At 34.3% G+C, this 14922-nt stretch overlaps 1 protein-coding gene across 3 annotated transcripts in view; it reads left to right on the forward strand.

The window, feature by feature from the left end:
* The window catches only part of LOC306855847 (dedicator of cytokinesis protein 7-like), a 56305-nt gene that overhangs the window by 40071 nt on the left and 1312 nt on the right, over positions 1–14922 (forward strand). For 2 of the 3 annotated variants that reach the window (XR_013782963.1, XR_013782964.1), the window contains exons 31-47: positions 627–809; positions 1610–1736; positions 1824–1908; positions 2442–2538; positions 2649–2783; positions 3863–4015; positions 4116–4274; positions 4608–4708; positions 4789–4981; positions 7247–7390; positions 7553–7684; positions 10008–10140; positions 10940–11029; positions 11381–11617; positions 11696–11839; positions 11919–12025; positions 12957–13130. Coding sequence is in view for 1 of the 3 variants with exons in the window: in XM_079394765.1 (XP_079250891.1) it covers positions 627–809; positions 1610–1736; positions 1824–1908; positions 2442–2538; positions 2649–2783; positions 3863–4015; positions 4116–4274; positions 4608–4708; positions 4789–4981; positions 7247–7390; positions 7553–7684; positions 9526–9540; positions 10015–10140; positions 10940–11029; positions 11381–11617; positions 11696–11839; positions 11919–12025; positions 12957–13130 (2402 nt within the window). In the remaining 2 variants the exon portion in view is untranslated. Of the gene's footprint in view, positions 1–626; positions 810–1609; positions 1737–1823; positions 1909–2441; positions 2539–2648; positions 2784–3862; positions 4016–4115; positions 4275–4607; positions 4709–4788; positions 4982–7246; positions 7391–7552; positions 7685–9525; positions 9541–10007; positions 10141–10939; positions 11030–11380; positions 11618–11695; positions 11840–11918; positions 12026–12956; positions 13131–14922 lie in introns of all 3 variants that reach the window. The other variant, XM_079394765.1, reaches the window with a different exon arrangement.

A 14922-nucleotide genomic window follows, 5' to 3' on the forward strand; every position in this document is an offset into this window, starting at 1 on the left:
TCCAATGCCATTGCTCTGGTGGAATATATAGAAAGGCAAACAACAGAAATTGAATTTTCAGGTAGCACTTTATTTTAAGTCCTGTTCCTCATGTACATACTGTGTACTTATTAAAGTAATTACTATAACTAGGTACTAACCCTGAACCTACCCCTAAACCTAACCCTACCCCATGTAGTTACCTTATATTACCAGTACTTTCTTTGATAAGTACACTGTAAGTACACATACTGTAAAATAAAGTGCAATCAATTGTCCCGCACATTCATCTGAATTGATGTCACAGCTGCAGTGTCTTAAAATCACCACTAGAGGAGCCCATCATATTCACTCCTGTCTATTCTGTTGACTGCAGGACTGCTCTCCACCACTAGAGGGGAAGTTATTGTGGACTGCTCTGAAAGTGTACAACAAGAGTTTCTTGTTCATTAGTGAATATTAATGGCTTGTGTGTGCCTGAGGAAATGAGGTTCATGTGTGTCTAAGTATTTATTATACATATGGGTGTGTTAGGACGTCCTCTGTATATGTCTGTCCCAAACAGGCTGCTGGATGTGATGTCTAATCGGTTGGCTTTGTTGTGTTTTATCTGTGTGAGTGTAAGTGTGTTTTTGTTTCTCCATCAGGCGGGCCGTCAGTGTAGCGCCCTCTCTGCAGAATGCAGCAGGACGCTGCTGGTTTGTTTCCTGTGGGTGTTGAAGAATGCAGATGCAGGACTGTTGGAGCGCTGGGTCTCAGACCTGTCTGTTCCACAAATCAACCGCTTGCTTGATCTTCTTCACCTCTGTCTGTCCTGTTTTGAATACAAGGTACATCCAAATGCCCTTCTCAGTAATGACTATGTGGTATTTAGAAACATGGTCCATTCAGTCATGGTCAGGCAGTGAGGAGATTGATCCTGTTTTATCAAATACCAAACGAAGCAATAACACTTGTTTGTCTGAATGTCCCCTCTGATTGTCTGGTGTATCCTTCCGAACACATTTTAAAATCTTGGAAAATCAGGGAACTTTAAATTGAAAATCTTTTAAAGACTTTTTAGGACTGGATAGTATGTATACTAATAAAACCATATATATTTGCAATACACACATATACACACACACTTTTTTTACTAAAATCATGTTTAAAAAATAATGTTTAATAACTTGAAAATGCAATATATAGAACATGTTCTTGCAGTTTGAGATCATTGTATTGCATTCAACTTTAGACTTTTTAATTTATTTTTTATAAATCTTCCACAATGTAATTATTTACAAAGAGGCTGTTGTTGAGGATATGCTAGTTTAAACCTATGTTTGGCTAAACATCCTGTTTAATTCCAAGGGCCAGAGAAAAGGTGGAAATGATCAGGAACAATTATTTTTGGTACAAAACCTTTACTAACAATGTATACATGTACCACAGGGAGAGAATTTTTTTTACTAAAAATATGATATGGCCTCTTTCAAATTCCAAAAGTAACTTGGAACTGTAATTTTGGAAGTCATTTCTTATGTTACACCATTTCTTCTGACACATTCAGAAATTTTTACTTTATGTAGTGCAGTTTTGTGTTGCATGTTTACATGTTTTTGATAATTCGGTTTATTGTGCCTCTTCTCAGGGGAAGAAAGCCCTGGAGAGGATAAACAGTCTGACCTTTAAGAAGTCTCAGGACATGAAGGCCCGTCTGGAGGAGGCCATACTGGGCTCCATAGGAGCAAGACAGGAGATGGTCCGTCGCTGCAGAGGTACAACGGATGCTCTGTTGGTATCTGTGCGAGTAAATATCAAAGCAGTGAATTTGTCATTCACCTCTGTTCCTGTGCGTTCCACAGAGCGCAGTCCTTACGGAGGTCAGGAGAACGTCCGCTGGAGGAAAAATGTCACTCACTGGAGACAGAACGCAGACAGAGTGGACAAGTGTGTCTTTTTGCCTTTTCTCTCACTGAATAGCTTTTTGTTGCTGATCACTTTCACTGGACATCTGAATGATGTTGCTGTAGCTGTCTGTCGATTTAATGAAGCACATAGTCACTGGCTACACATACAGTTGTGTGTGTGTGTGTGTGTGTGTGTGTGTGTGTGTGTGCATGTTTATGTGGTTTATGAGGACACAAATTTGTATAATGACACGGGTATGACAGAGGTATCACAATATGAAGGTGGTTTATGAGGACACTGCCTATGTCCCCGTAATTCAAAAGGCTTAAAAAACATACTAAATGGTGTTTTTTTGAAAATCTAAAAATGCACAAAGTCTCCTGTGAGGGCTAAGTTTAGGTGTAGGGTTTGTGTAGGGCAATAGCACACACAGTTTGTTCAGTATAAAAACCATTACGTCTATGGAGAGTCCCCATAAACCACAAAAACCAACGTGTGTGTGTGTGTGTGTGTGTGTGTGTGTGTCATATGGGCACTATGAATATCTTACTGTAAACACTGTCTCTGTGCAGAACCAAAGCAGAGGTGGAGCAGGAGTTGGTAGTGGATGGAAACTTGGCGACAGAAGCTGCTCTCATAGCCCTGGACACACTGGAGATCATTGTCAAAGTAAAGCAGACTTTGTGACTCATTTGAATGCATTTACTACAAATACAATGCGTTACGACATGGGTCATTTTCACATAGTTCATAAGTGTTTGTGTGTGTTTTTGCATCAGACGGTGGTGATGTCAGAGCTGAAGGAGAGTGTTTTGGGTGGTGTGCTGAGAGCCCTCCTCCACAGTATGGCAGGAAACCAGAGTGCCCTCTTCTTGCAGCACTGCTTCAGCACACAGAGAGCTTTGGTCTACAAGGTTTGTGTCTGTTGTCAGCACAGCTAGTTAATCCCTAACTCTAATAACTGAACACTGGTTCAAAACCCATGTTATTTAAAATCATTCAATTCTATCACATGCACACTACCATTCATTTTTTTTTATGTTTTTGAAATAAGTCTCTCTTGCTTACCAAGGCTGCATTTATTTGATGAAAAATAATATTCAGCAAATATTGTTAAATATTAGTACAGTTTAAAATAACTGTTTTCTATTTGAATGTAATTTAAAAAATGTAATTTATTCCTGTGATCAGAGCTGAATTTTACTCCAGTCTTCAGTGTCCTTCAGAAATCATTCTAATATGCTGATTTGTGGCTTAAGAAACATTTCTTTTGATTATAAAAAGGTATTAATATTTTTAAAACAGAAATGTTTTGTAACAACATATATAAATGTGTTTGCTCTCACTTTTGACCACATTAATGTGTCCTTGCAGAATAAAAACACAATTTTCTTAAAAAAAAAAAACACACACATTTAAATTATTACTGACCTTAAACTTTTGAACTGTAGTGAACTTTTGAGCTTGGTCCTTCCACTGGCCATTAAAGAACTCCACGTCGATCCATCACTACTAAAAAACACAGTAGAAGATAAATAGAATAGAATAGAATTTATTGTCATTGTTTTAAACAACGAAAGACTGTTTAGCAGCTCACAAGGTTATGGCATAATAGACAAACATAAATAGATACAAATAAAAAATAAAATAGACAAGAAGTGAGGTATTCCAAAAGGTAGTATATACAATGGATAGTGCAAGATATTGTAGTGCACAGTGGAGCAAATTAAACAAGAACAAACATCCTGGCAATCATTGTTACAATGAGATTTTGCAGAATTGTACCGCTCACATTTTTCTTAAGAAATGTAAATGCATATTTCTTCATGCTGTCTGTGTATTTTTTTTAAAATGATTGTTTGATTAAATAAAACAAACTTGAAACTGGAAGACCTTCCCTTGTTGTTCAGGTTAGCCTTGTGTACATATTATTTGACGTAGCTCACAAAGGAAATTGTAGAAGAAACTAAGCTTTGCACGTGTGTTTGTGTAGTTCCCAGAGATGCTGTTTGAGGAGGACACTGAGCTCTGTGCCGATCTGTGTTTGCGGTTACTGCGTCACTGCAGCAGCAGCGTGAGCTCTGTACGCAGCCACGCCAGCGCCTCCCTCTACCTGCTGATGAGACAGAACTTTGAGATCGGCAACGTAAGGCATTGTCACTTTAAACTCCTATCCTTGATTCAGCTTTCGCTACATATAGGAGAAATATGATCAACTAAATGCTGTCTTTTCTTCTGTTCTGTAGAATTTCGCCCGTGTGAAGATGCAGGTCACCATGTCTCTGTCTTCACTCGTGGGAACCTCGACGAAGTTCAATGAAGAGCATTTGCGACGCTCTTTAAAAACTATTCTCACTTATGCCGAGGATGACCTGGAGCTCAGAGATTCCCCCTTCCCTGAGCAGGTATCAAACACTTGGAGCGGAGCTGGTAGCTAAAATGTTGTTGGTTCGAATCCCACAGGGGATAAAAACCCAGCACTCATCATTAATGTGCCCTTTAAGGATACATAAAGGGATAGATTTTTTATTTTTATTTTATACAGATTATTTCAGCTATTTGCCAATGCAGCATTTCTCATTTCCACACAAAACACAAATGTTTTAAAAACTTTCAAATTAAAGTGAAAACAGAACATATAAAAATAAAATCAATTTCAAAATAGTAACAAAAACTATAATAGCATATCATTGATATTACCATAATACTGAGTCACTTTTCTTCTGTCTTGTCTGTAGGTGCAGGATCTCGTCTTCAACCTCCACATGATTCTCACTGACACTGTGAAGATGAAGGAGCACCAGCAGGACCCAGAGATGCTTATAGACCTCATGTACAGGTCAGTGCTTTATCATAAAAACCAAAGGACATTCAATGTGGCCCCTGTGCTGTATGTACAAATGGCTCTTCTCTGTGTAGGATTGCTAAGGGCTATCAGAACTCTCCTGATCTGAGGCTCACGTGGCTGCAGAACATGGCAGGGAAGCACTCAGAGAGAGGGAACCATGCGGAGGCAGCACACTGCCTGGTGCATAGCGCCGCCCTGGTGGCGGAGTACCTCAACATGCTTGAAGATTGCCGCTACCTTCCTATCGGCTGTGTGTCATTCCAGGTAAAATCCTGTTTGTGTGTTCTTGAAAATATGGTTTATGAGGACACTTCCTGTGTCCTTGTAAACCAAATGGCTTAAAAAAAACACTAAAAGAAGCATCTAATAATTGAATAAAAAGTTGCAGTTAAATGTTTCCACCAGGAAAGGCTTTGTTGCTGTTTACAAAAAAAAAAACAGAGCTATATACAGAGCTGGGTAGTAACTGATTACATGTAATCTGGATTACGTAATCAGATTCCAAAAATGAAGTACTTGTAATTAGAGTAAATTACATTTTAAAATACTCTTAATCAGACTACAGTTACTTTTTTTATTGATTACATGATTACATATTCACACAATAGCAATACATTATTCATAAATCATTGATTCTCCCTAATTTCTATTTTTCATCTTTTAAATTTCCCTTTCTAAAATAGCCTACCGAATGCAAACATATTATATATGTATATATAGTCCAGTTTTGTGGACATTCACACAAAGATCAGTCATTTTTCAGGTCGCGACAGCATTTGACCACTGGATTTACAAAAATCATTTCAGGTTTAAGAAGGGTTTCAACATTGCATCAACTACCGATGAACACATTCATTTTTATTTGAATTATTACTCTAGGTTTTTTAACCATGTATTATTAATTATAACTAATTAAAATGCACATATTCACGTTATTTCTTAGTTACATGTAATGCAGGCATTCCAAAACTTTTTGTCATCTAAACCTTATTCACCGAATATATTTGATTTTAAAATAAATATTTCAATAATTAAGTATCACATTTGCATGTTCACAGTTTCTTTGATGTTGATTAATGATCACATGGCATGCAGGTAAATAAAAATATTTCATCTTTTTTATAATAATTGTTTTATTTAAAACAAAGACTATAGAAATACAAAGACAGTTCACTCCTATATTTATGAATGGGAGAAACAGCAAAGCGAAAATATGGCCGCCGAGTGAAGAGGCTTTTCTCGAAAGGGAATTTGTTTTAAAAGGATTTATTTTAATTTAATTTTTTTATGATTTAATTAATTGTCAGCTTTTCATTAAACTCACAACCCCCCTGCAGTTCCTTTACGAACCCTAGTTTGGGAAACTTTGACGTAATATAATGTTTAATGCACTTCATGTTATAAGTTTTCTTACTCTTTGCATTTTTTTACATCATTATGGTACAAGATAATACTATTGAAATCAATGTGATAAACGAGTTAAAACAAAAGTAATCTAAAAGTAATCTGATTATATTACCTAAAATTTGTAAAGTAACTAATTACGTTACTGACTACCATTTTTGTCATGTAATCTGGAATCAGTAACGGGTTACAATTTGTAAGTAATCTACCCAGCTCTCTGTGTGTGTGTGTGTGTGTGTGTATATATATATATATATATATATATATATATATATATATATATATATATATATATATATATATATATATATATATATATATATATATATATAATAATTATTATTATTTTTATTTTTTTATTTTTTTTTTACAAAATAAGGTAATGTACAAAATAATGTAACTTACAAAAAAAGTTGAACTTGAAATACTAATATTACAAAAACTGGAAAAAAGCTGTGTAGGAATATTTCAAACAACAACAAAAAACTTATGAAAATGAAAAAAGCACAAACAAAATTACATATAGTAAAACTTTAAACTGAAATTAAAACTGAAAATATAAAAGTGAAAACTACTTTAAAGTAATAAGAAATGCATAGTATATGAATAATAAAAATAATGTTATAACAAAGCTATAATAACAAAAAACAATAACACACTGCTTTCATTCGTTTTTCGTTTTATTCCAACACTCAGGAAAAATCAGGGAAATTTTATCAGTTCTAGAAAAGGTTGAAATGAAATGTTTGTCATTTTATTTAATAAAAATTAATAAAATGTATAGTTTATATAACTTTACAATGTTATAAATAATAATTCCATAATTAATCCCATAGTTATTTGCAAACATTATATTATGTAAAATAATTCTACACATTTTAACTAATAATTTAATTAATTTTAAACATTAATATAAATTAGTAAATTATAATTTTTAAAACATTTTCTAAATAAACTTTAATTAGCAAGTAATAATTTTGACATATTGAATGGAATATAGTGAAAATGCAAATGTAAAACACATTTTCACTGGACACTTCTGTTTCGATTAAAATTCTATTATAATTTCTCATAATACCTATGATAGATTTTGTGGATTGTTGATGCTTCGATTGCGTTTCACAGAGTATTTCGTCCAATGTGCTGGAGGAGTCTGCGGTGTCTGATGATATTCTGTCCCCAGAGGAGGAGGGCATCTGTTCAGTGAAGTACTTCAGTGAGTCTGGGCTCGTGGGACTTCTGGAGCAAGCAGCTGCGTCTTTCAACATGGTGAGAGCTCACATCACATCACTCCCCCCACAGTCATGGAAATGCATCGTGCATCCAAGGGAATCAAATGGATTAGACTCATATCCAAGCCAGCACCACACTTTTTTATGGGATTATTAACTATTAACTGAAAGTTGACTGTAGATTCTGTCTCTCCTCCAGGCTGCCATGTACGAGGCCATAAATGAAGTCTACAAAATCCTTTGTCCCATTCATGAGGCCAACAGAGACTTTAAGAAGCTGGCCTCTGTCCATGGCAAACTGCAGGATGCCTTCAACAAAGTATACAATCAGGTTTGTTGACACAGGAAGTTTGTGTTAAAAAGCTGAATGTGTCTGCAAGAAGTTCCAATCAAGCTTGCACAGTTTCAGGAGTCAACTTGTTGAATGGATATTACATTTCAGCAATATCCATTGTACATGAATTAGTAATGTTATTTCTTGTATAAGAAAGAAATTATAAAGTCATTATAGCCTGCTACTTCATCCATTATATAACCACTGTAGAAAATAGTAATACATATTGCATTAGGTAAAATTGGACAGTTGAACAAAATCATTGAGCTGCTTCATTTTCATATATTTTTTATTTAATTAATCATACAATATATATATTATATCCTAATCTTATCAGCAGCTTCTTACTGTAAGCTCTACTTCAAACATGAATAGCACAGATGGGGAATTCTGCATTTCCTAGTTTCATATGAATATTAGTTTTATAATACTTTTTGCCTTTCAGTGAAATTCACCGTTCTGACATCGAATTAGGCCATTATTGTCCTTTATGCAAATACGAGGAGATTTTATTCGGGGAGGCCTATATAAAAGTTAACATCTTACCTTCTTATGATGCCTAATGAAGTGTTTATAAAAACAGCGCTGCTTTTTATACAGAGGTAACTGCTGTATTTCTGCTTTTCCATAAGCACCACCTACTGTGACTTTGCATGAATTTACATCTGCCGTTTGTATTCAAACCAATTAAATAATCATTTATTAGGCTTATATGAGGTTTATAATTTTATAGAACGTTTTATTTTTGTGAAAACTTTTGAGTTGTTTAAAGGGATAGTTCAAAAAATGACCCAGTGTTTTACTCACCATCAAGCCATCTTAGATGTATACAGTTTTCTTCTTTCAGACGAATGCAATCTCCACACGGCTCCTCCTGATGCGAATCGATGCATTTGTGTAAAAAATAAAAAAATCCATATTTAAAACTTTATAAACCGTAATCTCTAAGTTAACTGTTGTGTGCGCGTTCACTAGAGAAAAGTGTAAATGCATAGATGATATATACGTAGATGCCTCATTAGCGACTGTTTCTATACGTAAGCCATCTGCCATTTTTGGAGTGGTCTACCAACCTTTGAGTGTGTTGACAGTGTGTGTCTACAACAGCAAGTTATACGCTTGTTTATCTTTGGATATTCATTGATTATTATGATTATTATATTATGGTGAATGATGTCAAGTTGACCATTCCAAGATGGCGGACGCGTCAACGTATCCGGAGCGGTCGAATAAGGCATCTATACATATCTGTGTGTAAATATGGATATTTATTTTACACAAACGCATGACTTCGCTTCAGAAGACCTTTATTAATCCCGTGGAGCACTTTTTATGATGGATTGATGCACTTTTTTGGACTTCAAAATCTCGACTCCCATTCACTGCCATTATAAAGTTTAGAAGAGCCAGGACATTTTTTTATATAATTCCAGTTGTATTTCTCTGAAAGAATAAAACCATATACACTTAGGATGGCTTGAGGGTGAGTAAATCATTGGGTAATTGTATTTTTTGTGTGAACTATCCCTTTAAATCATAGTTTTTACGGTTAATAATGTTATACAGGTTTGTTTATATCTTCATTTTATTCATTTAATATTAATTTATCATACCAAACGAACAATTGTATTTGTCAACTCTAGTAGCTATATAATGAGAATTTTAAATGATTTGTGCTCCAGATGAAGCCAGTTTTGGGCTGAGATCTGGACCACAGACATTAGTTGCTGAGCTGTGGTGTAAAGCTCTGTGTGGTTTAGTTTGTGTGGTTATGTTTGATTGATGTCTTTTCTCTGTCTTGTCGGTGATGATGTGTCTCCTGCTGTGTACGCACACAGAGCTCAGGATGGGAGGTATGGCTGATCGATCACACTGTGCTTCTGTATTTATAAGTACCATATGTTGCAGTTTATATAAGAGGGAATTTTCTCCCACACAGAAACTAACTGTCTCTGGTCTTTATCTCTTTTTATTTCTCCATCGGTCTCCCTGTGTGAATCCCTGGATGTTTTCCTGGTGAGTGAACATGACCTTGGTTACCCAACATAAAATTCACGCTGTTCCATCCCACTGTAAGGTTCACCGTCTCTGACACACTTATGTAAGGCCATTTCACAAGAGTGGCACAAGTCAGTGTTGTCCTAGGGCACATGTGCACGCATTCGGATCCATAAACCCATCCTCCATGCCATCAGTGCTGTGCCTTTAGGCATGATGTGGCTAAACAGACAAAAATGATGTTATTTAGGCTTTGATGTGACACATGATTCTCTTCTCTCTTCTTACATGTATCTCAATTGTTCCTGTCCTAAATGTTCAGGCCATAGAGGATGTTTGGCACCTACTTCCGTGTGGGCTTCTATGGATGCCGCTTTGGAGATCTAGACGAGCAGGAGTTTGTCTATAAAGAGCCTTCCATCACCAAACTGGCCGAGATCTCACATAGACTGGAGGTACGGTTCTGGTCTGGAGTGGTAAAATCATAATAATAACGTTTTCATTTTCAAATAATGTAAACAATTTAAAAGTGCGTGTATACTAATATATATATATATATATATATATATATATATATATATATATATATATATATATATATGTATATATATATATATATATATATATATATATATATATATATATGTATATATATATGTATATATATATATATATATATATATATATGTATATATATATATATATATATATGTATATATATGTATATATATATATATATATATGTGTGTGTGTATATATGTATATGTATGTATATGTGTATGTATGTGTGTATAGTTTTCTGTGTTTGAAAGTGTCCTACATTTTATAGGATGAAGACAAAACACTGTTTACAATTCATATTAAAGGGTTACTCCACTCCAAAATGAAAATTGTGTCATTAATCACTTACCCCCATGTCGTTCCAAACCCGTAAAAGCTTTGTTGCTTGACAGTGGTATTTACTTGGCAGTCAATGGGACAGTCTCAAGCCTCCCGGTTTTCATCTAAAATATCTTAAATTGTGTTCCGAAGACCAACGAAGCTTTTACGGGTTTGGAACGACATGGGGGTAAGTGATTAATGACAAAATTTTCATTTTGGAGTGGAGTAACCCTTTAATTTATGAGAAATTATTCATAGTTCAGTGGGTACAGATCTTGGATCAGGAAAATTGGTTTACCTTTTGGTTCTGTGCGTCTCAAATTATGCTTTTAATATGATCATTTGTAAGGTTTGTGCTGATTTCCTTTGTAGGAGTTTTACTCTGAACAATTTGGAGACGAAGTGGTGGTGATCATCAAGGACTCCAACCCTGTTGACAAGAACAAACTGGACCCCAATAAGGTCAGATATTAATGCTAGTACAAGACTGAAGTCTTTTTTTATCAAACAAAAACACATTCATTTAGTGTCATGTATAAACTAATGTAGTATCTATTTATATTTAAATTGACTTTTATTTTTATATTTTCAATTTTTAGTTTCTGTAATTTTCTTTTTTTCTTTTTGTTATGTTTTAATTTAGCTTTAATTTTCCCATTTAAGTCATTTTAGTACTTCAACTTAAACTTATTTTATTTCAATTTTCAATTTTAGTTTAGTTAACAATAGCAATACGAAGTCATTTCAGAACATTTCAGTTTCATACATATGGTCTCCATATTGAGCAGTGCTGTGTATGTTTATGTTACCCAGGCATACCTGCAGATCACATACGTGGAGCCCTTCTTCGACACTTACGAGCTGAAGGAGCGCATCACGTACTTTGACAAGAATTATAACCTGCGCACTTTCATGTACTGTACGCCATTCACGCTGGACGGCCGGGCCCACGGTGACCTGCACGAGCAGTACAAACGCAAGGCCTTCCTCACCACCTCCCACGCCTTCCCCTACATCAAGACCCGCATCAACGTCATCCACAAAGAGGAGGTGTGGACCGCTTTACTTTGGGAGGTTCGTAAATTGCCTCAAGACAGGTTTTCTAAATATTTTTCCTCCTCCCGACAGATCATTCTGATGCCGATGGAGGTGGCGATTGAGGATATGCAGAAGAAAACACAGGAGCTGGCCTTCGCGACCCATCAGGACCCCGCTGACTCAAAGATGCTCCAGATGGTGCTTCAGGGTTGTGTTGGCACCACTGTTAATCAGGTAATATTTTAGTTTAAATGGTTTTCCTCCAGTATGTCAGTTTGTTTGTGGATGTGAACCTGTACATGTTGTCATAAAGGGTCCGCTGGAGGTGGCTCAGGTCTTCCTGTCTGAAATTCCTGAGGACCCCAAACTCTTCAGGCATCACAATAAACTGCGCCTCTGCTTCAAGGACTTCACTAAAAGGTGGAGTGACTCTTATGCACACATTCTTGTACACAAGCATGCTCACTTTTTCAGTTGAAAACATTAGGTTGTGATTCATTTATTTTGGATTTTCATTGATTAAAAAGCTTACCAATGCAACTACATCAGTTTTTAGCATTAAAAATTTCTAACCAACAAATGTAATTTAAAGTAGAAGTCTGAGGCAGTACCAACATTTGATACGTGGATTATGGAATTGGGAAAGATTTTGCATTTGTAAAGGATTTGTTTTATTAAGAAAAGGAAAGAGCATGTTTTTTGGGGGGGGGTTTGTTTGTTTTTTGAGCATGGAGGAGTAACTTATTAATTTGATGGGCAAATCTGCAGATTGAGTTGGTGCATCACAGTTGCAACGTACGCATTATTTTACATAAGGCAGCAGTGTTTTACAAATTTTCATTTTCTAGGTATTTTTAGTAAGTATTGCTTAACTTATTTTTGGAGCAATAAATGTATTTTTCCTGTTTAAGATATATATTAAGAATTAGTATTTTGAGATTTGTTAAAGCATTTACTGAATCAAAAGTTCAAACAGTTCAGTATATCAAGTTCAATGGAATCATTCTGAATTGAGAAAATTTGCAATTGAATCAAGTTAAAGAGCAGTGAATCACCAATCAAACTGATTTGCAGTCAGCCCCAAGTTTCAAATCCCTAGTCTTATGTGGCCTCTGTTTGGATCTTTATGGTCCTAAACATGGCTTCAGTCTATTTCCAACATGCTAAAGCTGCCAATTACCTCAACCATCTTCCTGTGGCTAAGAGCGAAGTGAAAGAGTGATTGAATGTTTGAAATGAATCCTCCAGTTAAAGCAGCATTTTCTGTTTAGCAGTTCATTAAAATGGACTATTCTTGGACTGACAGTTCTGGGTCTCTTTTAACCTACTAACTGCAGTGTTCTTGACTCAGGTGTGAGGATGCTCTGAGGAAGAACAAGTCTCTGATCGGTCCAGATCAGAAGGAGTACCATCGAGAGCTGGAGCGGAACTACACTAAACTGAGAGAAGCTCTGTTTCCTCTTATCAACCGGAAAATCCCCCAACTCTACAGAACACTGCCTCTGCCAACCACACCAACACAGAGGTAGCATCACACAGACTTTATCTGAAGTCAATCATACCACAACAACAAAACAGGTCATAGCAGCCTGGTTACTTGTACACTAAACCCAACAAACTCATAAAAAAATCTGTGCATCCTAAATATTAATGGGTATAATAAATTAAATTCATTTATCATAAATATTAATATATCTAATTAAAAAAATTTGATATTAAATTATTATTAATTATCAAATCATTCATAAAATAGGTAATTATTACACTTATGAAATTATTAAAACATTATTATTCTTATTAATATTAATTATTAATATTATTACTCTTACTTAGGGCCATATGATTTCTGCAATTCAGAAAACGCAGTCAGAATGGCAGAATCCAGTCATAAAAATGGAACTTACTGTATAACGTGGAATGACATGGAATTTGCCAAATTTTGGATGAATAAATCAAAAGTTGGTTAGTACACTTAAATTAAACATTTAAATAAAAAAAAATTACATTATTATTAAAGCAATATTTTTAAGGAACCAGAATTTATTTACCAGAAAAATTTAAATACACAACACAATATTTCTGGAAAAAAAAATGTATATATATATTTTTTTTTATAAAATCAATTATTTAGAGATGATTTTAGTTATTAAAATGTAAGGAAACCTTTAGAATGGAATACAGAAAATTAATGGAAAACACAGAATTTGGTAAAAATAGAACTGAATTTGAGAAAATAAATATTTCATAGGGCCTTAAAAATTGTATTTTTGTTAAACTTTTAATAAATTGCTGATTTCGATTAATTAGAGGTGCTTTTTGATTTAATAACATTTTATTGTATCATTAAAACCGATTCTAAACGGAAAAAAACAGAATCTGGAAAAAATCAAATAAAATTTCATATGGCCCTACTATTACTACTGTTGTAGTTGTTGTTGTTGTTGTTAACATAAAATATTGTATAATCATTATAATTAAAGCAGTTTTGAAAGTGTCTTTTCACTCTTTAAACAATGTTCTAATAAACAGCTGCATATGCATTCAATAAATAAATACAATTAATGTGTATAATAAATCAAATAATAAAATGAAAGCATTTATTTTAGTGTTTGGTCACCTAATATTATATAAATATTAAATAATAATAATTGAAATATGTGCAGTTATATGAACATTTGATAAATGTGACCCTGGAGAACAAAACCAGTCTTAAGTCGCTGGGGTATATTTGTAGCAATAGCCAAAAATACATTGTATGGGTCAAAATTACAGATTTTTCTTTTATACCGAAAATCATTACGATATTAAGTAAAAATCATGTTCCAGGAAGATATTTTGTAAATTTCCTACTGTAAATATATCAAAACTTAATTTTTGATCAGTAATCTGCATTGCTAAGAACTTCATTTGGACAACTTTAAAGGCGATTTTGTCAATAATTAGATTTTTTTTGCACCCTCAGATTCCAGATTTTCAAATAGTTGTATCTCAGCCTAATATTGTCCTATATTATTCAGATTTCAGATGATGTATAAATCTCAATTTCGAAACATGACTGGTTTTGTGGTCCAGGGTCACAAATATGTTTAATAAAATATATACACACATGTAAATAATAATGATGATAATAATAATACAATTAAAATAACAGTAAATAATATATGGTATAATAAATACAATAATAATAATAATAAAATGAATGCATTTTTGTTAAGTAACTTGTTTTTCCCTCATCCAAAACACATTTCATGTAGTGGGTGATAACTGGCTCTCAGAGCCATGACCCAAAGTCACCAGAAGCGATTTATCCGAATGGT

This window comes from Barbus barbus, assembly GCF_936440315.1.
Source record: "Barbus barbus genome assembly, chromosome: 3".
Classification (NCBI taxonomy): Eukaryota; Metazoa; Chordata; class Actinopteri; order Cypriniformes; family Cyprinidae; genus Barbus; species Barbus barbus.